Source organism: Brienomyrus brachyistius, chromosome 12 (assembly GCF_023856365.1).
Source record: "Brienomyrus brachyistius isolate T26 chromosome 12, BBRACH_0.4, whole genome shotgun sequence".
Classification (NCBI taxonomy): Eukaryota; Metazoa; Chordata; class Actinopteri; order Osteoglossiformes; family Mormyridae; genus Brienomyrus; species Brienomyrus brachyistius.
In genome coordinates this window covers 19,980,454-20,001,898 of record NC_064544.1, presented here as the reverse complement: position 1 = coordinate 20,001,898, position 21,445 = coordinate 19,980,454, and the positions used below count along the sequence as shown (strand labels likewise).

At 42.4% G+C, this 21,445-nt stretch overlaps 1 protein-coding gene across 1 annotated transcript in view; it reads left to right on the top strand.

The window, feature by feature from the left end:
* Positions 1-1,425: 1,425 nt before the first annotated feature.
* The window catches only part of LOC125705023 (uncharacterized), a 38,826-nt gene continuing 18,806 nt past the window's right edge, over positions 1,426-21,445 (top strand). The window contains exons 1-3 of the mRNA XM_048971346.1: positions 1,426-1,526; positions 3,365-3,445; positions 15,740-15,844. Coding sequence (XP_048827303.1) covers positions 3,376-3,445; positions 15,740-15,844 — 175 coding nt within the window. The 5' untranslated portion in view covers positions 1,426-1,526; positions 3,365-3,375. The remainder of the gene's footprint in view (positions 1,527-3,364; positions 3,446-15,739; positions 15,845-21,445) is intronic.

Genomic DNA, 21,445 nt, shown 5'->3' with positions numbered 1-21,445 from the left:
GTGTGCTTTTCATAATTAATTTCTACACAATTAAGGAATTATGATACAATACCCAACTGAAACACCCTTTCATAACCCATTTATATCTGCTGTGCACTATTAGTGCAGCATCCAATATGGGATTCAATCTTAGAACCCCCAGGTGACAGTGCTGTGCAGGGTTTTAAACACAGGATCACTGAACACCTCTGTTTGTGTCTGTGACTGGTGACTGACACTTATCTTCCCTTATTTCAGTTGGTCTTGGTGTGTTTCGGATAATACGACGAAGGATGGGAGAAACAGTACGATTTAGAGACATTTTTGTAACCGTGGCTTATTTCCTGTGTAAGTATATTTATGTGGATTTATTTGTTCACATTAACATTTATGTTCATTGGCACATTAAGAATTCTGACCATAGTGAGATTTAGAGCTGTTTCATTTTCCGTGGCACACAGGCCCAGTGGGGCAGCTCTGCTGCTTCTTAGCTCCAGGGCTGGGGGTTCGAGTCCCACCTCTGCTCTTTGTGTGGAGTTTGCAGGTTCTGGTGTTTGACTTACATGGATTAAAGTTTTCCGTCGCTATGACGGATTTTGGTCAACTGAGTGCATTAAAGGTTAATAATGAGATTGATGCAGATCCAAAGGAAAATAATGAGGGGGGGTGGGGGGGTAAACAGGCTTCGCAGACAAAGTTCTGGAAAGGCTGTATTTATCTTCAGTTTAATTACGATTTAATTATCCTTCCTAAAAATAAAAATAACATCATGGTTTCAGCAGTTCGCTTAAACAAGCTATTTCCCGACGCTTGTTTAAGATGCCAGACTTCATAGTAAGGAGAAAATAATTCCCCAGCATTTAGTGCCACATCAGTCTAAGAGGCTTTTAATGTCCCAAAACAAAGACGAGATGCAAAAGGGGTTCTTGCTGCCTGGCGTATCTAATAATAATAATAATAATAATAATAATAATAACAATAATAATAATAATAATAATAATAATAATAATAATAATAATAATAATGATAAGACATAGTGATAAGACATAAAAATAGGCTAGTAGTAGTATATTTTACATTTTCGAAAAAGTTCGAAAGTCAGTGGTGCGTCATGAAGTGTCTCATTCGCTAATAGTAGCTAAAAAAAAAAAAAGTCGGAAAACAGTGGATAAAACCCATTGCTTAAAGAAGTCAAAACTCTGAAACTCACGAATCAGGACAGTGGCTCCGGGTGGTCGCAAGTGCTGCGAGAGCTTATGCTCCTTTAAAAATGAATAAATATCAGCAGTTTTGTAGTCCGTTCCATTTTGTTGCTGGTAACAGAGGAATGGCAATGGGAAGCTGCTCTAAATTTCCCGTATTTTGGTTCGGGACCTTGGGATTTTTCAGCCTGTTTTAAAATGAGTTTCGGCTATTTCTAAACGTAGGCTATATAAATAGTCCGTAAAGCCATATTTTACAAGACATCACTCACGCGCGTCAGTTTGCTTTCGGTTTTGTCAGCATGGACGCGCTTCTGCACGGATTTGTCGGATATCAATAAAACGGTAAAGAATAAGTGGATATGGGCTTGGCTGAATGAAATGGGTGATAATGGCAAGACATTCAGTTCATGGTGCAAAAAGATGAAAATGGCAGGTGTTTGCTTTTTGTGGTTTGCCATAAGAAAATAGTCTATGGAAGCAATGGCTTTTTTCTTATCTACTCTAGTGGATATTACTAAAATTACTAAAGCATTGTTGTTAAAAAATTTGCACCGAAAACTTGATGTTTCATTATTTATAGCCAATTATTGACGATGGTAAAGTCTTGCCTTAGCTTGAATTATTGTTACAGTTATGTAAATGTAATTCAACTAGGGGCTTAGGGGATAATGGACAACACAGTGTTGAAAATTTGATGCATGGCCGAGGTGGTATGAGTGTGGGTATGGGTATGGGTGTGGGTATGGTTATGGGTGTGGGTATGAGTGTGGGTATGGGTGTGGGTATGAGTGTGGGTATGGGTGTGGGTGTGGGTATGAGTGTGGGTATGGGTGTGGGTATGAGTGTGGGTAAGGGTGTGGGTACGAGTGTGGGTATGGGTATGAGTGTGGGTATGGGTGTGGGTATGAGTGTGGGTATGGGTATGAGTGTGGGTATGGGTGTGGGTATGAGTGTGGGTATGGGTGTGGGTATGAGTGTGGGTATGGGTATGAGTGTGGTATGGGTGTGGGTATGAGTGTGGGTATGGGTATGAGTGTGGGTATGGGTGTGGGTATGAGTGTGGGTATGGGTGTGGGTATGAGTGTGGGTATGGGTATGAGTGTGGGTATGGGTGTGGGTATGAGTGTGGGTATGGGTATGAGTGTGGGTATGGGTATGAGTGTGGGTATGGGTGTGGGTATGAGTGTGGGTATGGGTGTGGGTATGAGTGTGGGTATGGGTATGAGTGTGGGTATGGGTGTGGGTATGAGTGTGGGTATGGGTATGAGTGTGGGTATGGGTGTGGGTATGAGTGTGGGTATGGGTGTGGGTATGAGTGTGGGTATGGGTATGAGTGTGGGTATGGGTGTGGGTATGAGTGTGGGTATGGGTATGAGTGTGGGTATGGGTGTGGGTATGAGTGTGGGTATGGGTATGAGTGTGGGTATGGGTATGAGTGTGGGTATGGGTGTGGGTATGAGTGTGGGTATGGGTGTGGGTATGAGTGTGGGTATGGGTATGAGTGTGGGTATGGGTGTGGGTATGAGTGTGGGTATGGGTATGAGTGTGGGTATGGGTGTGGGTATGAGTGTGGGTATGGGTGTGGGTATGAGTGTGGGTATGGGTATGAGTGTGGGTATGGGTGTGGGTATGAGTGTGGGTATGGGTATGAGTGTGGGTATGGGTATGAGTGTGGGTGTGGGTATGGCCCGCAACATAGAGCATTTGGTTTAAAAATGATAAAAATTTCAGTCAGATGAATTTTTCTTACTTTAATCCATGCACTTGTAACTCTGGGCACCTGACATTTTACCCAGTAGGATGTTATTGTGTGGACCTGATGTAGGGTGACATGTAGGGTGTACGGGCTCGGGGGGGGGGGGGGCACCTGGCTGCCACGTGGAATGGTCCGGGATCCCCCCCAGCTGACATGCTCCAGCCCCACCTTCATTATACCACAGGGCTTTGAGGGACTCTGACTTGCGGGGGCATTAGACTCCTTGGCCTGTATTTTGGCCCCCGCTGCCCTTGGATCATGGGCCTACTGTGCATGACCTCACAGTGCAGTCGGGTCCTGGGGACGACAGGATTTATCTCAGGGGAGGAAAAGCCCAAAGACACTTTGTTATTTAATGTCATGTTATATCTGTATAGACTGATGAGTGAATGAAGGTGTCTGATTTACTCTGTTTGCCTTACAGATAATCCAACAATGTTAAACATGCTGTTCCTTGTTATTTATTCCCAACTCTTTGCCTGGATGAACAACACATTTAAATTAGGTGAGTCTCCCTGCATTTTCATACTTATTATGTGTAAATGGAGGTGGGGTGTTTCTAATGCATGTAATACTGCTGTGTGGAGGCTCAGTGTGTCACGACCGGGTGTAAGGGGGGGGGGGGGGGGGGGGGGGGGGGGGGGCAGAAAAGGAGGCAGAGATCCAGAGGTGAGGAAGGAGGAGAACAGGGTTTAATAAGGTAAAATCAGGGTATGGGACAGGAACAGCAGGGACAGGGCAACTGGGACACAGCAAAAACCAGGTGCAAACACAGAGAGCAAGGACTAGCACAGGTAGGGAAACACAGGCCAGGGGTTCAAGGTCCGAATGAGGACTTCTGGGGAGCTGGAGCTTAAACAGGCAGAGGGGAAAGGAGGGAACTAGAGGCTGGTGCACTGATAGGAACCGGTGGAATCAGTCTGGCAAGTGGTGCAGGGAGGAGAGACTGTGAGCGCCCTCTGCTGGTTACCGGAGGTGTTTTGACACAGTGGGCAGTAATGTAACTTCACACTGAGTGTTTGATTCCTGGGTCTGTGTGTGTGGGACTGAGACCTGATTGGTCCAAACCCATTAATTTTATGTCTGGGTTTGTACAGCAGGGGGGATGGATGGATAAAAACACGTCTGTGTTCACAGTGAAAAGTGAGTTCATGACACTGTAAAAAAGGTTAACTGGCACCTTGGGCAGAGCTTAATGCTCCGCTTCTGACGTCATAAGAGGAAGTGGCGTATCCTTGATTCTGTTTGGTCGAGGGCTTATGCCCATATATGGTATCAATACATGCTTATGCCACGTGCTTATGCTCCGTTACCGTTGTCAACTTAGCATTGTACTCCAGCAAGCATCTCAGATCAAGCTTGTAGATTATATAAGCTGGGCCGTGGGCACCTTGTAGGATGTCTTTATTAAAAAAACTAAGACCTTATTCTTTAAAGTTTTTAATGTGTATTTGCAGCATGGTGCTAAATGCAGCTTACTGATTCCTATTAAATGCAATTAAAATAATCATGTACACCTTCTTTAAAATAACAAGATTATATCCTAAATTCTTACACCCCTGCCTGATTCCACAGGTCCTATCCCACACTTATGTGCCCCCCCCCCCATCCCACCCCCTTCCATGACTTGTGAGATAAGAAAAGCACACTTCTGTCTGCCTGGTCGGTCATTTCTAGCCGCTATTTAGGTTCTTCCTCAAATCTTGTCGCCTAAATTACTTATATCACACTCATATTAATTTAAAATGTCGCTATAACAAAACAATCCTTATACATTTTAATAAAAAAACGTGAACAATATATGTTTGGTGTTTTTTGACTGCGCAAACTCTTTTAGTGTTTTTGTGTGCGTGTCCGATACAACTGTAGTTTGTATACCTTTAAACATTAACAAAAACAGTTAATGTCTTTTCTTTAGAATTTACAAGTCTATTTCTGTCTGTTTTTTTCGCGATAAGTTAGTAAACGACTAAGTTAGGGTGCTTTGGGTTTGGTCACACATTGCGATCAGCAACCTAAAGTTAAACTCTAAAGCCCCCCGACCCCCGGGATGTATGTGTTTGTGTGCATGCGCGTGAATAAGCATTTACTGGAAAACGTATTTATTAAAATAACTAAGACTTTATTCTGTCAAAGTTTTTAAAAATGTGTTTTGATGCATGTCACTAAATGCTGCTTAATAGTACCTAACCGGGGTTGCTCCCCCCAGAGACAGTTGCTAGTCCATATAATTTCTCACGTAAAACATGACAGGGCTTTTGGCGTTGGAAAATAACGCATTTACTTAAAATAACACATTGACAAACACGACAAATGTTTTTTATCCCTTAAATTATTAAAATAACTATGTTATTAGTCTAACAAAGTTTTTAAAATGTTTTTGAAGTACGTAGCTAAATACCGCTCAGTAGTTCCTGCATCTATTAAATTAATAATGCGCTGGGTGTATTTTACTGAAAATAAAACTAACAAAATACAACTAAATTATTTTATTAATTAAATCTTATTGGCTTAAAACTTTATACTAATTTGTCATTACCCCGCTGATTAAGCAATTGAAGTTAGATACTTCATCCAGCCCCACAGGTCCGCAGCGGGGCGTCCGGAGCTATGCTAGAGTCCCCGAGCTGTGGTGTTAGATATCGACTTTATTTCAATTAGAAATATATTATTTACAATATTTACGAATAAAACAGATTAACAAATAGATGTAATGTGCTTTCTGCCGGGGTGAGAATGCATTTGGTGCCATATGGTTTTATCTTGTAGGCCGTAGGATAGCTCCAATTCTACCATCTATAGGCCATGGTACGTCTGGGCTATTATGCTTAAATTCTTTATTAATTATCGTTGGCTATGTGCGTTATAACACATTTTACACTTCTTTTACACGCTTTTACTTATTGTATACACACTTTAAAGTCCCTAAAACGACTTGCCTCAGCTGTTTTCAATAAAAGACAGTGGTGTGTGGATATCGTGACTGCACGCACAAGCGCGACATGGCCATCGCCAGCGTTATTCCTTGATTCTTGTTGTCGAAATGCTTAAGATGTTTTATTTTAAATAACACATCAGCCGAAAAAGAGTTTCATTGCTTAAAAACGATGTGGTTAAAGGGACTTATTTGAAATAAAAGTGCAAAGGTAGATACATGAATTCTTGGTCCGTGACAATTGTTCGCCATTTGACAGTTGCTTGACGCAACGAGTTGGCTCACAAACACATGGCCGGCACTGTCTGTATGAGACCGGCAACAATTTGACAATTGCTCGCCATTTGACAGTTGCTTGACGCAACGAGTTGGCTCAATAAAGGAAACGCAGTCTGGATCTACGTGCATGTGCTAGATCAGAGCGAGCCAGAGAGAGCGCATGCGCTCGCTTAAACAAGAATTGACCGCGTTATTCTTTAATTATTGCTGTCGAAAATGCTCAGAGCTCTTTACTTTATTATTCACATTGGCAGAAAAGTGCTTCATTACTTAAAAAACTTTACGGTTATAGGGGTTTTATTTGCTAAAACAGGCGCTCCGCCGGCGTAGCCATTTTGAAAGGGGCGTCGGTGCGCATGCGCCAAACGCTGGACTAGCGATCGTCCATTCCGCCCCGCGTTGTTCAAACAGATAAGTCGCATATGGCAGTGCTCCGGGGTCGTTTCGTCCTGTTTCTTCTAAAAGTTTGCTGCTTAAATGCTTTCTTCAACCTGGTAAATATCACTAAAGTTTTTTGTGGTGGTTAAATGTAATGAGTGTTCTCTTCTTTTAAAACGACGGGGTGTATGTTTATCGGTTTTCGCTTGCTTAAATTTGTTTTTATGCTTCTTTCGGGCATGTTTGTTCAAATTCACTCTGCTTTTTCTTTTAAAATAATCCTAAAGTTTTCCTTCTTTAAAACATTTTGGTGCTTTTCTTCTTTTAAAATACGCCGTGGCGCTTACTAACAACACGCGGCTACGGGCCGGACGCCCCCGCTGGACGTGTATGCGCTAGCTTGCCATCATCCTGCTCTATGTTTTATTATTCCTTAAAAACGTAATTAAAAAAAGCACATTAATAAAATGCATGTAATGTATTTATATTCTATTAAAGTTTAATCTCCCAAACCCCCCTATCGTCAACACGTGGCATAAGCATGTTTTGATACCATATATGGACATAACGGCAATCTCCCAAGCCATATGTGGCCCCCTATCGGCAGCACGCGGCATAAGCATGTATTGATACCATATATGGGCATAAGCCTTCGACCAAACAGAATCAAGGATACGCCACTTTCTCTTATGACGTCAGAGGTGGAGCATTAAGCTCCGCCCAAGGTACCAGTTAACCTTTTTTTCACTGTCTCCTTTATTGTTACTCGTCTGTGTGAGTGTTGAGGGTCACTATGAATAAGCATGTAGTGTCTGAATGCCTGATACACAGTCCTGATTGTATTCAATATTGTATTCTGGCAGAATACCTTTGGAATATGTTGTAAAGCCAACAAGGTTGATTAAAGGAGTAATTGTGTATTGGTAATGAACAGCCAAAATAATCTGCGCACAAACTTTTGGAGCACGTGAGCATCGACATGCCCAAACCACTACCAGAACGCTTTGCATCCAGGTCAGCTGTTCCAGGGTGCAGTGAAACCTCTCCACCAGGCCGTCACTCTGAGCAGAGAGGTGTAGGTCTTGTGTTTGCGCAGCCGGCTGCACAGGGAGTTGAACACAGCAGACTCAGAGTTCATTCCCAAGTTACAGTGCAGGGTCTCTGGCTCCCAGAACCGGCTAAACAGAAGTTCCACCAGGGCATCTGCACCTGTCTTCCCCTCCTGGTCAGGGATGGCATAAGCTTCTGGCCACTGGGTGAAGTAATCCATCCCACTAAGCACATACCTGTTACCCCCAGTGGAACTGGGAAGGTGGCCTAAAACGTTCACGAATGGTCTGAAATTTGGACCACAGCCCCTCACTCTCCTGTGATAGTGCACCATCACTAGTAGCTCTATGGGTGACACAGTAACACTGCTCCACTATGTTGATCATGCGGCTGTAGGTCGGGACCCCCCCCTCTCTCCATGCACCCCCCTGGGAGAGCCCCCCCTCTACCTCTACCCCACTGGTGTCTAGAATTAACCCTTTCATGCAAGAATTATAAGTATCTGAGTCAGGATTTTTTTCCTATGTGGTTTTATTTCTCTGAAGGGGTGCAAAAAACACCTGTTAACTTTTTTTTTCCAACATACATTTCTTCTAAAAGTTATTTACATGTCCACTTTAGGGAACTGCATGCATTTGGCAATATGTCATCAAAAACTAATGAATAGAACTGATTACGTGAAAAGTATGAAAATGTATCTGTTTTTAATTCTGTTGAACAGATATTTGTATATATTTTACGATATAAGGGTCTTCTAGAATACAAGGATTGGCAAGATATTCCTGCTGTGTTCAACTTTTCTGCCTGTCGGTCGGCCATCTTGGTTGAAACAAATTTTTAGTTACAAGTACTTGCCAGTGGGTGGAAGCCTATAGAGTGATGCAACAGCGTCCACTGTAGTGGCTGATATGCAGTTATACCATTGAGACCATTGCATTTCCAATACAGTGGCTGTTGAATAGCTGTCCACTGTAGTGAACACCATGCATGAAAGGGTTAAGGGCAGCACTGGGACCTCACTCAGGGCCTTTTCAGACTACAGAAGGCCTCCTGGCACTGTGGTGACCAGACAAACTCAGTGATGTGCTCAAGACCATCTGTTTAAAGTTCAAGACAAGATCAAGACTCATCCAACTCAAAACCAAGACAAAATCAAGACCCATGCCAACCCAAGAGCATGACAAGTTCAAGACTTTCAATAAAGACAAAAGATTTGAAAATTCACAATCAGAATTTAGATAACTGTTGGCAGCGTGCACCCACATTGGGCCTATATTTTCAATTTTGTAATTCCAAAATACCCTATTATTGAAATACTTTAATGTTCACATACTCTGTACACTAATGTAGATGTATAAAAACATACAATATAACTAAATCACATACACAGAGCCCTCCCCCAGATGCCTGACAGCAATAGTCAATTACAACTCTAACAATCAACACTAAACAATGACACTACCAACAATGTCCAAAACAGTCCAGTATAACAGGGACAGCTGATGATGAATGAGTGAAAGAAATACCTCATGGACAGCTCTCCGGAGAGAACGTACCAGTCCCTGAAGCGGCGTGAGGTGACTGGGAGCAGGGTTGCTGCCAGGGTGTGAAAAATAGTGAGGTCTGGGACCCAGGAATTGGAATAAGGAATGACCTTCGCTTATATTTAACATGTTTCATACAATTATCTTTACTCCAAACGCTATAGCAGATGGCAGGTTTGGAATGTTTTTTGCAGATAATGATCATTGTTTTGTCTTTCTGAATGATATGCAGCCTGTGCCCCCTCCCTCACAATGCTACAGGGTCACACGCACACAGCGTGAATTCCAGCTGCTTGCAGTGAAGTTCCCGAGTCACGCATCATCTATCATGCTGATAATGATCTATCTCTCTCTCACTCACACCTAGCAGACACTGTTAATAACACATTAGAAATGTATTAATAATGCACTTGGCCCACAATCATTTTCAACTGCTCATTTTTTCTTTATTCAGGTGAATATTTAGCGTCAAATGTCATTTCTAGTTTTTAAAAAAATTACCGAGGTCCGGACCACTGTGACCTTATATCTGGCCACAGCCCTGATTGGCAGCGCTCCCCAGACAAACGAGTTGGCACAGGACAGCACATACATCCAGATGGAAACTGTAACCCAAGGTGGTGGAGTTGTAATCCAATTGAGTGCTCAATATCTCTTCCCAGCAGCCCCTGTGCCCTCTGAATATGTCCAATAGCGTTATACCGCCGGGGCAGCTGGGAGATGTAGTACATTTTTAAGTAGCGCTGCTACAAGAGGAGAGCACAGGAAAATTAATATCAGCTAAGTAAGGGGAAAGAACTATATTTGCATATCATTTCAGATAATATGTTTTGTAATATTTCAAGACAAAATGGGCTCAAGACCGAGCCACGGCCGAGATCAGGTCAAGCGGTCTTGATACCAAGACCAGATCTCAAGAACTGCAACTATAACTCTGCAGACTCCCTGTCCCTCTGTGGGAAAACCCCCCCAGGAACCTCCTGTAATAGGAGGCCAGGCCCAGGGAGATCTGGAGCTGCTTCTGGGTGGTGGGAGTGGGCCAGTTCCAGGGCTCCAGACTAACTTTTCCACTGGTCACACTGGTGCTACCAGCTTTCTCAGTCACACCATAAAATGCTTTGGTCGCTCCCTTTATCAGCATGTTGATAGTTCTCTGAATTTGCATGTCATAGTTTTTTATTGATGTCAAGATTCACAGTGACTTGAGACTTGATATTTCACAAATATAATATGAATGTTGTTTTCTATTTTTATTGTAATATAATTTTAAAAGAAAACATAGCAAAACTGGTATCAAATCAAAACATAACAACAGCATGTATTTCTGTTTCTGGATACTAATAGACTTCAGCATGTCTTATGCCTCATGTCTGATGTAACCCCCTGTAATGCCACTCAGAGGGGCAGCTCTTATAGCTGGGCCTCCTGACCCTCTTTCCCTGGGAGAAGCAGCTTAACATCCTCACTGGCATCATAATCAATCATTTCTGACCCCTCAACACTGATTGGAATGAGGTCCTCCACAGTATCAGTGTGCTGACTTGCCCTGACATCTGACTTAACTCTTTTTTTAAGGTGAAGCCTCTTTTGCAGACTGTTGCAGATGTGGGGAACAGCAGCATTATCCCAACCAAGGGCAGGATATTCTGCAAAAATCCAGTGTACTAATCAAACCAACTGACAAAATCAAGTGACAATTGTCACATTATGTTGTGTATAAACAAGTTCATTATCAAAGTAATTTCAGTCATAATGTCAACAAAAATATATCTGTAGCACAAATAGACTCACCTGTCTTGGACAGTGGAGAAATGCTCTAAGAGAAACACCTTCGTTCAGGACCTCCATCATATTCTCTGGCCAAAATCTGAGGTTGAACACATTGAAACACCTCACTGCCTTGGCTGTTGATGTGTCCTTTATATTCTCCTGTATCAGTAAAAGACAGAGACAGAGAAGGTGAAAATGCATAGGCCTGTGAATAGTACTATGGATATGTCAATGTGCTCACGATATAATGATAGAATACAATAACTCACCAAGCGAACTGCTAAGTCTTTTCTCTAGGTGTTTCACTATAGACTCACTGATCAGCTCAATGGCTCTTTGCAGTCTATTTGCACACTGGCTGATTGTAGACCTTCTGCCAGCTTTTCAGCCTCCCCTTTACAAACGGTGACACCCTGTGAAGCATAAAAAATGAAAACACTACTAAATACATTTCATGAACATGAAGTAAACATCAGATTTTATATAAACATCACATGCCTGATACTTTAACCCCTTTCTGCCTGTTTCTGTTGCTCCTTCATGGCTGCCAGAATCTCACACAACTTGCCACCATTTTTTCTATCTTGCTTCCATATTTTTTATGGTAGTGAGGAGAAATTTGAGGCCACTAATAACCTGGGAGGGCATAGTTAATTTTTTTTGGCATATAAGAAAAATGTTAAGGGAAGATTTAAAACACATTTCACCCTCTGCCCCCTGTCTCCTTTACCTGAGGTAGGATTACATCATTGTCTGTAGCAGCAGGCTAAACCGGCTGATGGGAGAGAAAAGGTCTGACAGGAAGTGGCAGAACGCCACAAATGTTCTATCCTCCTCAGTGGCTTTGATCTGCAAATACTTCAGTGTAGTTTTCATTCTCAGTTCTCATACAACCAGAGTTAAACTGATTTCAATAATAAAATACCGTCCACAGTGAGCTGTGTCTGCAGTGGCTGAGGCACCTGCCAGCTGATCCATCTGCATATATACTGCAGTAAACTGTCCAGAACTCTGGGAGCTGCCATCCTTCCCTGGTTTAGGAAGCTGCTCACCCTCCGGGACTCATGAGGCCGCCTCCTTGTCCCTTTCACCCCACTGGTTACATTCACTGTCACGCCAGTTTCAGCTCCTGATTGTTTGAGCTCCCACACTGATTTGGGGCTGAAGTGGTATGTTTTCCAGATTTGCTGCCCAGTAGTAGAACATAAGATTTTGAGGGTAACAAATTGTTTAGATAATTTAAAGGAACATACAGCCATATAACATGTACATATTTATGCTGACAAATAGGAGACAAGACACACAGAACAGGCAAATCTTAATCCAGCTCTAAGGACTGTATGCCGTGTGTGAGAGGGAGGGGGGCATGTTGGATCCCTAAAACACCCACACCGGGGGTTAGGCTGCGTCCACACGGCATAATTTTAAAGTGCGTCCGGTTTCTGCTGCTTCGCCGCGCCGCTCAAGGTTCAGATCGATTGAACCTGGTGCGCCGACCTCCACCAAAGCGGCATCCAGTCAGATATAATATCCACTTTGCGACGGGCAGCTTCAGCGACTTGGGAACCAAACCTCTTAGCAACATGGAGGAGAAACTAATGACTGCAGTGTCCCAGTACCCCGAATTATTTAATGTCACTTTAAAGTCAAATCGAGAGATAATTCAGAAAAAATGCACTGACCCTCATCATATATGCGAAGTTCCCTCACTAAATTAAATTCACCTTCACTGTCTCGTATGGAAAGTAAAGTTTTGCAGACCCATCGTGAGCTTTTATAATCTTTGCCTTTTTTTGTCGCAACAGCAAGAGAGCAAGTGCCTCTTTTGGTGTAAAACAACAATGTAACATTTTCTTTCAAGCCCAAACACACTTTACAATCACACTTATTTTTATGGCGAGGTAACTTTCATGACGTAATGTTCACCCGTGCAGTGGCTTTCCCGAGCAGCAGGCGGTTCGCCACTTGCTATGTGGATGCAGGCTTAAGGTCGTCATGTTGGGATTAGAGTTTTCCCCATTGAAATGAATGGAGAGTCCCCACAAAGATATAATTACAAACCTCTGTGTGTGTGTGTGTGTGATCCTACATCTAACATGATTTTTTTTTTACTTTCAGAAGTGTTCTAGTTGCTGCATTTTGAATTATCTGTAATTTGTCAGCAGTGTTCTTTGTAGTCCGACAAAAAGAGAGTTACAGTAATCAGGATGAGAAGTAACCAAAGCATGCATCAACATTTCAGAATCTTTCAGTGATAAAAAGGTCTGACTTTAGCCAAGTTCCTCATGTGGAAAAAAACTGTCTTGGTCACATATTGGATATGGCTTTTAAAATCAAATCACAACCCACAATTATACCAAGATTTCAAACAGGTGATTTACTGTGGGTCACTAAGCTACCAAGCTTTGATTTTAGCTTCTCTCTCATTCCCTGGGGACCATAATAATCACCTCTCTTTTTTCTTCATTGATTTAAAAGAAAAATATTGCACATCCACTCGTTTTTAGCTGATTCACAAGCACAGAAATTGTTCCTTAAATCAGTAGCATCAGGTTTTCTGGCTACATACAGTATAACTGCAAATCATCGTTGTAACAGTGGAGAATGACAGTGTATTTCCTAAAGATGTCACTGAGAGGTAGCATATAGAGAGGAGCAGGGGACCAAGGATACCACACTCTGAAATTCCACTGTCACCCGTAACTGGTGCTGATAAAAAGTAACCTAGTTGACCAGAAATCTTCTTCCTACTATATATGTTTTGAACCAGTTTAAGACGGAGCCAGTGAGTCCAGTCGACCTAAGCTGGTGTAAAAGAATGGTGTGATCAATGGTGTCAAACGCAGCACTCATGTCTAATGCAATTAGGATTGAAAGGCTATTTGAGTCTGTGTTGAGCCTAAGATCGTTTACTACCTTTTATAAAGCACTCAGTACTGTGATGGGCTATAAAACCAGACTGAAATATTTCAAATATCTTGTTTCTGTAGATAAATTCCATTATTTGGAGATACACAACCTTTTCTAAAATTTTACACATAAAAGGAAGGTTTGAAACAGGCCTAAAATTACTAAGGATCATATAATCTACTGCAGTATATTTAAGGAGTGATTTAACCGCAACACATTTGAAAGAATCTGAAAAAGTGCCTGTTAAAAGTGATGTATTTACAATGTAAAATCCATTTAGAAAACAACATAAAAGTTTGCCTAAATGATAGAGTAGGAATTGGGCCAGTATGACATGTGTATGGTTTCAGCTGAGTGACTCTTTCCAATCATTCCATGTCAGTCTCATTAGAAGGATCCATCCAGACAGGGGCTCCGCTATCAGAGCTGCATGGATCATTAGCTGCTGCTATAGAGCCTCTAATATTGGTCATTTTAGCTTTAAAGAACAGTGCGAATGGCCACATTTATCAGCAGATGCCTCTTCTGCTGTAGGTTATGAAAGGTGGAGGAGCCTATTAATAGCTGAATATACTCTAGAATTGTTTTTGTTGTCAGCAATCGTTTTTGAAAAGTATGCCAGTGGTGCTTTATGTACGGCATGCTGGATATTGACATTCTCTCTTTATAAATACATTGATGTATTTCTAATCTAGTTTCCCTCCATTAACGTTCTGATTTTCTGCAATTTTGTTTTAACTGATTAATATATATAGTTTTCCATGGTACAGAGTGACTGCACATTGATATTTTAACCTTTTCAGGAGCCACAGTATCTAGTGTTTTTATTGCTGTGGACTTAAAATCACATATAAGCTCATTTACAGAAGAACCATCCAACTTCACACCCTTCTCTGAAAAACCCTTAACAGCGGCTGAATCAGTCCTTCGCCTCCTTATCATGTCCCTTTTCTGAGGTCTAAAATCAGGCTGTGTTCAGTCCAATGAAAACCATGTAGTGGTCAGATACAGTAAAATCTTTAACTGACTGTACTGTCATTTTAAGCCCATGTGATTTACACAGATTTACATAGATTGGACATACAGTGCCCTTCACAATTATTGGGAGCCCTTGTAAAGATTTGTAAAAACAATAAAAAAAAAAAACTGAACAACTGAAAAAAATTGAATAATACAACCTTTCACTGAAATAAATATATTCAAAGAAAAACTAAGAAATACAAATCCTTCATCAAGAAATAATTATATTAAAAAAACACACGTGCCATGATTATTGGCAGCCCAGCATTTAATACTTTGCACAGCCTCCCTTTGTCAGTATAACAGCACTGAGTCTCCTATAACATTATACAGTGTATAAGGTCAGAGAATACAGAGCAGGGCATCCTACAAGACCTGAAACAGACTAATGTTTGAGTCTAAATAACATGACACACTATAAAATGTGGAGCATTGGCACCACCTTGGGATTAGGCAGTATGGCCTAAAATTTATGTTACAGTATAATGTCAACCGTGGATGTTCAATATAACATCCATCCATCCATCCATTTTCCAAACCGCTTATGCTACTTGGTCGCGGGGGGTCCGGAGCCTATCCCGGAAGCAATTGGCACGAGGCATGGAACAACCCAGGATGGGGGGGCCAGCCCATCGCAGGGCACACTCACATACCAGTCACTCACACATGCACACCTAATGGCAATTTAACAACTCCAATTAGTCTCAGCATGTCTTTGGATTGTGGGGGGAAACCAGAGTACCTGGAGGAAACATGCAAACTCCACACACATGTAACCTAGGCAGAGACTCGAACCTGGGTCCCAGAGGTGTGGGGCAACAGTGCTAACCACTGCACCACCATGCCGCCCCTGGATAAGGTACTAGTGTGGATAATTATACACCACAAACTAATGTGATCTTTCTCTTTTCAGAATATTCAATTCCGATTGCAGTAGCTGCTTTGGGAATCTGTGCCTGTATAATTATCAAGCGTTATTTATTGTATCGTGAAGAAAAGCACTTGGAGGGATTTTACTGTAAGTATGAAACTTTGTACTGAATAATATTCAGCCTGTTTGTCACTGATAATTTACATGAGTCACCCTTTAAAATGAGTGATCAGAATACAATTAAAATGCATGTAGTTCTCAAAATTTAACTCTCCCCTGTTTATACATGTATTTTGAAATTGTAACACTTTGCATAATGATGCTTATTGAAATATTAATTTCATGATTATTTTTAGCAAAGTTTAAGTATTTTCCTTATTTTCTACTTTCCCTATTCTCAAACTGACCTACATTGTACATAAAAACACTTCACACCCTTAGAACCTTCTTATCCATGACCATGATGATACATTATTACAGTTTATCACCATGAATGTCTCCCTTAGAACCTTCTTATCTATGACCATGAAGATACATTATTACAGTTTATCACCATGAATGCCTCCCTTAGAACCTTCTTATCTATGACCATGAAGATACATTATTACAGTTTATCACCATTAATGTCTCCCTGGTATTTTGCTGCTTATTCCTGGTTCTTTGGAGGCTCCATGATGAGCCATAATCAGCCCTTTATTTAATCAGCAAGATCTTCCCCATGCGGCTGAGACTGCAGCCTCTCCTAAGTGTCGCCTCTCCTCCCTTCTCTCTCCTCAGCTGCCTTACTGTCAATGTCTGCACCCATCTGTCACAGTCTATGTCTCCTCCCCATTTGGCCAGCAGATGTCGCTGTCCATCCTGTCCTCCTCCTTGTTGTTAAAGTCTTTAGTGTGTCTCCCCTTCTCTGTGGTCTGCCCCATGGCTCAATGAGTTGAGCGTGTGGTTACTTGTAAAACCTGTTGTCTTGTGTTTGAATTGAGTAGCCTCTGTTTGTCTTTGATTGATTTTGTTTCATTTTGTATTAGTTTATCTTCTTCCTGAGTTTTGTGGTTTGCATTTTTGTTTTGGATTTTGCTAGTGTCAGGATCTGCCGTTGCGATTGCTGGTTACGCAGGTGAGCGTACAGGCAGGCGAGCGGGCAGGAAGCAGGCGGAATATGGGGTAAACTGTGGTTTATTAGGGAGCAGGGTTGCACAGGATGGACTACGGGTACTGACTTCGACTAACATCAATGACGGGCAAGAAACTAAGGTAACACATGGACTGAAATAGACGGGACTGGGCGAAAATAAGTGGACACAGCTGGGCAGGATCAGGGAAGCACACGTGGATAATCAGGGGGCGTGGCACACACAAGGAGCTCACGAGCCGGGCATGACAGCTAGGTACCTGTGTTTGTGATTATGTGTTACTTGTCTCTGGTATATTCTGTTTCTAACTTTCTGTGTTAGTTTCTGAGTTCCTTGATTTCTTAGTTTAGCGTATAACCTGTTTTGCCAGCCCTTGTTAATTGTTCTCACCTGTCCTCTGTTATTCTTCTTAGCCTCTGTATACAGGTTCCTGATCCTGCTCTGTTCTGCGTGGAGTCATTTGTTGTTGATGCTATTTCTGATGATGATGTTCTTGTTGACTGTGGTTCCCTGATTTACTGTTTGCTATTTTTGATTCCCTGCCTGGTCTCAGTGTATCCAGTTCTCCTTCATAGATCCTTTCGTTCTGTTAGTTTACTTTATACCCCTTTTTAGCTATGACCCCTCGTGGTCTGTTTTCCAGTGTTTTCTGATTCTGTTAATAAGCCCCTGTGTTCCTGTTGAGCCGCCAGTGGATCGCCCACTGCTTATTCTGCCTGCACCATACCTTACCCCCATGATAGAAACTCCCGAGTCTGTGACACCTTACAGCTTACCTCCTGGCCTCATCTTCTCATAATTGTCCTATAAGCTGTCCTACTGTCAGCATTCCATTGCAAATTGTTAGTGTTCCAGTCAGAATCTATATAAAATGGTGGGATAGTTCAGCTGTGGATGATAAACCACGTAACATTATACACCATACCTTCATGGGGTCACAGAGCCAGGCTTCCTGAGTGACCCTGACAAAGGCCAGAGCCTCAGTCACTCTGCTACATCCTAGAAAGTAGCAGAGAAACATGGCCTGATATTCCATCTGTCACCCTTTTCTTACATTCAGATTCAGATCCAGCTCTATTGTCATTTAAACCACACATTATTAAATATATGGCAAAATCAAAAGTGCTTCTCTAAGGTCATTTGTGTGACATTAGAAAACACTTAACAACATAAAAGCAGGAACTCAGTGATAGTAATGTGACTTGTGCCCGGTAAAGTAGTACAGATGTACAAACAGGCAGTAGTGTAGAGTGAACCAGTCCTCATTACACTTAATGTGCCGGTACTGATATGATTAACGTGCTGTATTGAACTGTCTTATTGTCTGCAGAATAAAGCAGTTGCAGAGCCTAGTGGTTCCGGATCTGATGCTACAGCACCTCCTGCTTTATTTACAGGGATACACAGAAACTGCTGAGAGGGTGGTTTGGGTTGTTTTCAATTCTGTGTAGCCTTTGAAGGCATCTCCCCCGGATCAGCTCCTGGTCAGAGGGCAGAGACACTCCAATAATCCTCTCCGCCCCTGTAACCCTTTGATGCCTGTCTCTGTGTAATCTGGAATACCAGCTGGAGATGCAGTATGTTAGAACACTCTGGACCGTACCTCTGTAGAAGGTGGTGAGAATGTCAGGGAGCTTTGCCTGTTTCAGCTTCCTGAGGACCCACAGTCTCTGCTGGGCCCATTTGATGATCTTATTACAATTCAGGGACCAAGTGAGTTTGTCAAATATGTAGATTCCCAGGGATTCAATGTTCTCCACGTCTCCACTGTGAAGCCACTAATGCTGAGTGGTGTTTGGGTAATGGGAGTCCTGAAATCCACAATGCTTTTGTTGATGTTGAGGACCAGGTTGTTATCTTTGCAGCAGCTTGGTAGATTGTTGACCTCCTGTCTGTATGCTGTCTCATCATTGTTACTGATAAGTCCCACAGCAGTCGTACTGTCAGCAAACCTGATGATCTGGTTCTTGGTGAATTTAGCAAATCAGTCATGAGTTAACAGCGTGAAGAACAGTGGGCTGAGTAAATACCCCTGGGGGGTCCCTGTATTCACCATAATGGAGCCTGAAGTTCTGCTGGCAACCTGAACTGTCTGAGGTCTCTGTCAGGAAATCCATGATCCAGCAACAGGTGAAGGTGCTGAGACCAGGCAGGGAAAGTGTTTTATCTAGCCTGTGTGGAATTATGGTTCTGCAGAGCTAAAGTCTGTGTACAGCATTCTGACAAGGATTTTTATTGTCCACGTGACACAGCAACTATATGGAGTATGGAAGATACACCTGTGTTGTTATATGATAGTTAAAGAGAACTGCATTACCCAGAATGCACGGCGTGCTCACGGGGGCAGTCTTGGCGGTTGTACTTGTACTAGGAATGGCGGCAGTAAAGGTGTTTCTGGAAAACCCACACGGACTGTGTGAGTGTGTTATTTGAGAATGCGCTACACAGCATAACAACACCCTCTTCTATAGACTGGTTAGGATGATCGAACTGGTGTGGATCTAAAAAATGGGAAGGTTTGCTATGGTGTGACCCTTAATGAGCCGTTCTAAGTATTTTATTACAATCACCGTTAGTGTAACAAGATTGTAGTTGTTCAAGGAGGTTACAGCTGTTTTACTACTGGTTTTTGAAGCACTTGGGAACTCTGGCCTGGCTTAAGGTAGTGTTGAAGTACTTGAAACTGGTCTTGGTCTGGACACCTTTTTTTTTGCAGTCTTGGTCTCGTCTTAGAATCAACTATATTTTGACTCATTTTTGTCTCGGTCTTGGACATAAACGACTTGATGTTTTATTTCAAAACCAGTCAAAACCACTCATCGTAAAGCATCAATATTTATTACAAAGGCGTAATATTCATATATTTGTTAACACAGTACTGTGAGATGCATCTTATTTGACAAAATGTAAAATTTTTATAGAATCATGTTATTGAAGGGCGGCATGGTGCTGCAATGGTTAACACTATTGCCTCACACCTCTGGGACCCAGGTTCGAGTCTCCGCCTGGGTCACATGTGTGTGGAGTTTGCATGTTCTCCCCAGGTCGTCGTGGGGTTTCCTCCGGGTACTCCGGTTTCGCCCCACAGTCCAAAAACATGCTGAGGCTAATTGGAGTTACCAAATTGCCCATAGGTGTGAGTGAATGGTGTGTGAATGTGCCCTGCGATGGGCTGGCCCCCCATCCTGGGTTGTTCCCTGCCTTGTGCCCATTGCTTCCAGGATAGGCTCCGGACCCCCCGCGACCAAGTTGGATAAGCGGTTTGGAAAATAGATGGATGGATGGATGAATGGATGTTATATCAAACATCCACGGTTGAAATTATACTGTGACACAAATTTTAGGCCATACTGCCTAGTCCCAAGATGGTGCCAATGCTTCACATTTTATAGTGTGTCATGTTATTTAGACTCAAACATTAGTCTGTTTCAGGTCTTATCTCAGTCTCTCCCTGCCTTGGTCTTGGTCAGGAAGTGTAGTGTCACTGTCATCAATCTGCTGTCAGATTTTATAATCAGTTATGGCCTGGATTTCCTGCCAGAACCGCCTGCTGTCTCTGGTGTTTATGAAGTAGCCACTGATTTTTCCAGCATAGGCCCATTTAGCCATTCTGATCCTCGCGATAGATCAGCCCTCACTGAGTGGAGAGCAACCTGGTCTCTGGATCTGAAGGCTGCATTCCAGGTTTTCAGAAATATGTGAACCTCTGCAGTCATCCTTGGTGTTACGGGCCCCAGTCTAGGGATAGAACATAACAGAATGAAAGGGAAAGGGGAAGTGGAGTGAAGGAAAGTCAGGGTGTTACGCACCTGAAACACACACACACAATTGGAATCAGATTTATGCCAATATTATGAAGCAAAACTTTTTTGACATCAAGCAAAAGCAAGGCTTCGGAAGAAATATCTGAAGCAAAAGAAATCTCATCTCAAAAGTCAGATCCAGTAAAAACTAGTTAGTGGGTAGTTAATGTCCAGTCCCACTGTTAATTAAAAATGTCCGTGGCACTGACCTATCAGTCAATAACTTATTAGCCAATGGGGACACGTCCCTGAAAAAACCCGCCCATGCGAGAAGTTTGTGTCAGACTTGTAAACAAAAAGTCAGGGAGCGCAAGCGAGGAATCTGGCAGCATAAACAAAGGAAAACATTATCAAAAGACCAATCATGTGTTTGCATGTTATGAATTTCACTTGTTTTTGCTTGATGTCAAAAAAGTTTTACTTGATAATATTGACACAAATCTGATTCCATACACACAGAACATACAGACAGATCAAAGAGTTGAGACCTGAGGGGCATGAGAAGACGTAAACCAAAAACCCGAGCAAGAGTTTGATACCGAGTAGCAAAACAGTCAGATGGAGTGAAGGTGCAGAGAAGGGCGAAGCGAAAATCAGAAAAGCAAATAAACCAACCAAGTCATACACAGTGATACGAATCCAACAAAGCAATCCAACATCAATGATCAAATGAGCAGAGCTGCCCGGCTTTCTGACTGGCGGGTTTTTCAACTCTGGGGATTGAAGTGACGAGTCAGGGGCCTGTGATGAGTCAGGGGCGTGTGACGCGTCAGGGGCGTGTGACGAGTCAGGGGCGTGTGACGCGTCAGGGGCGT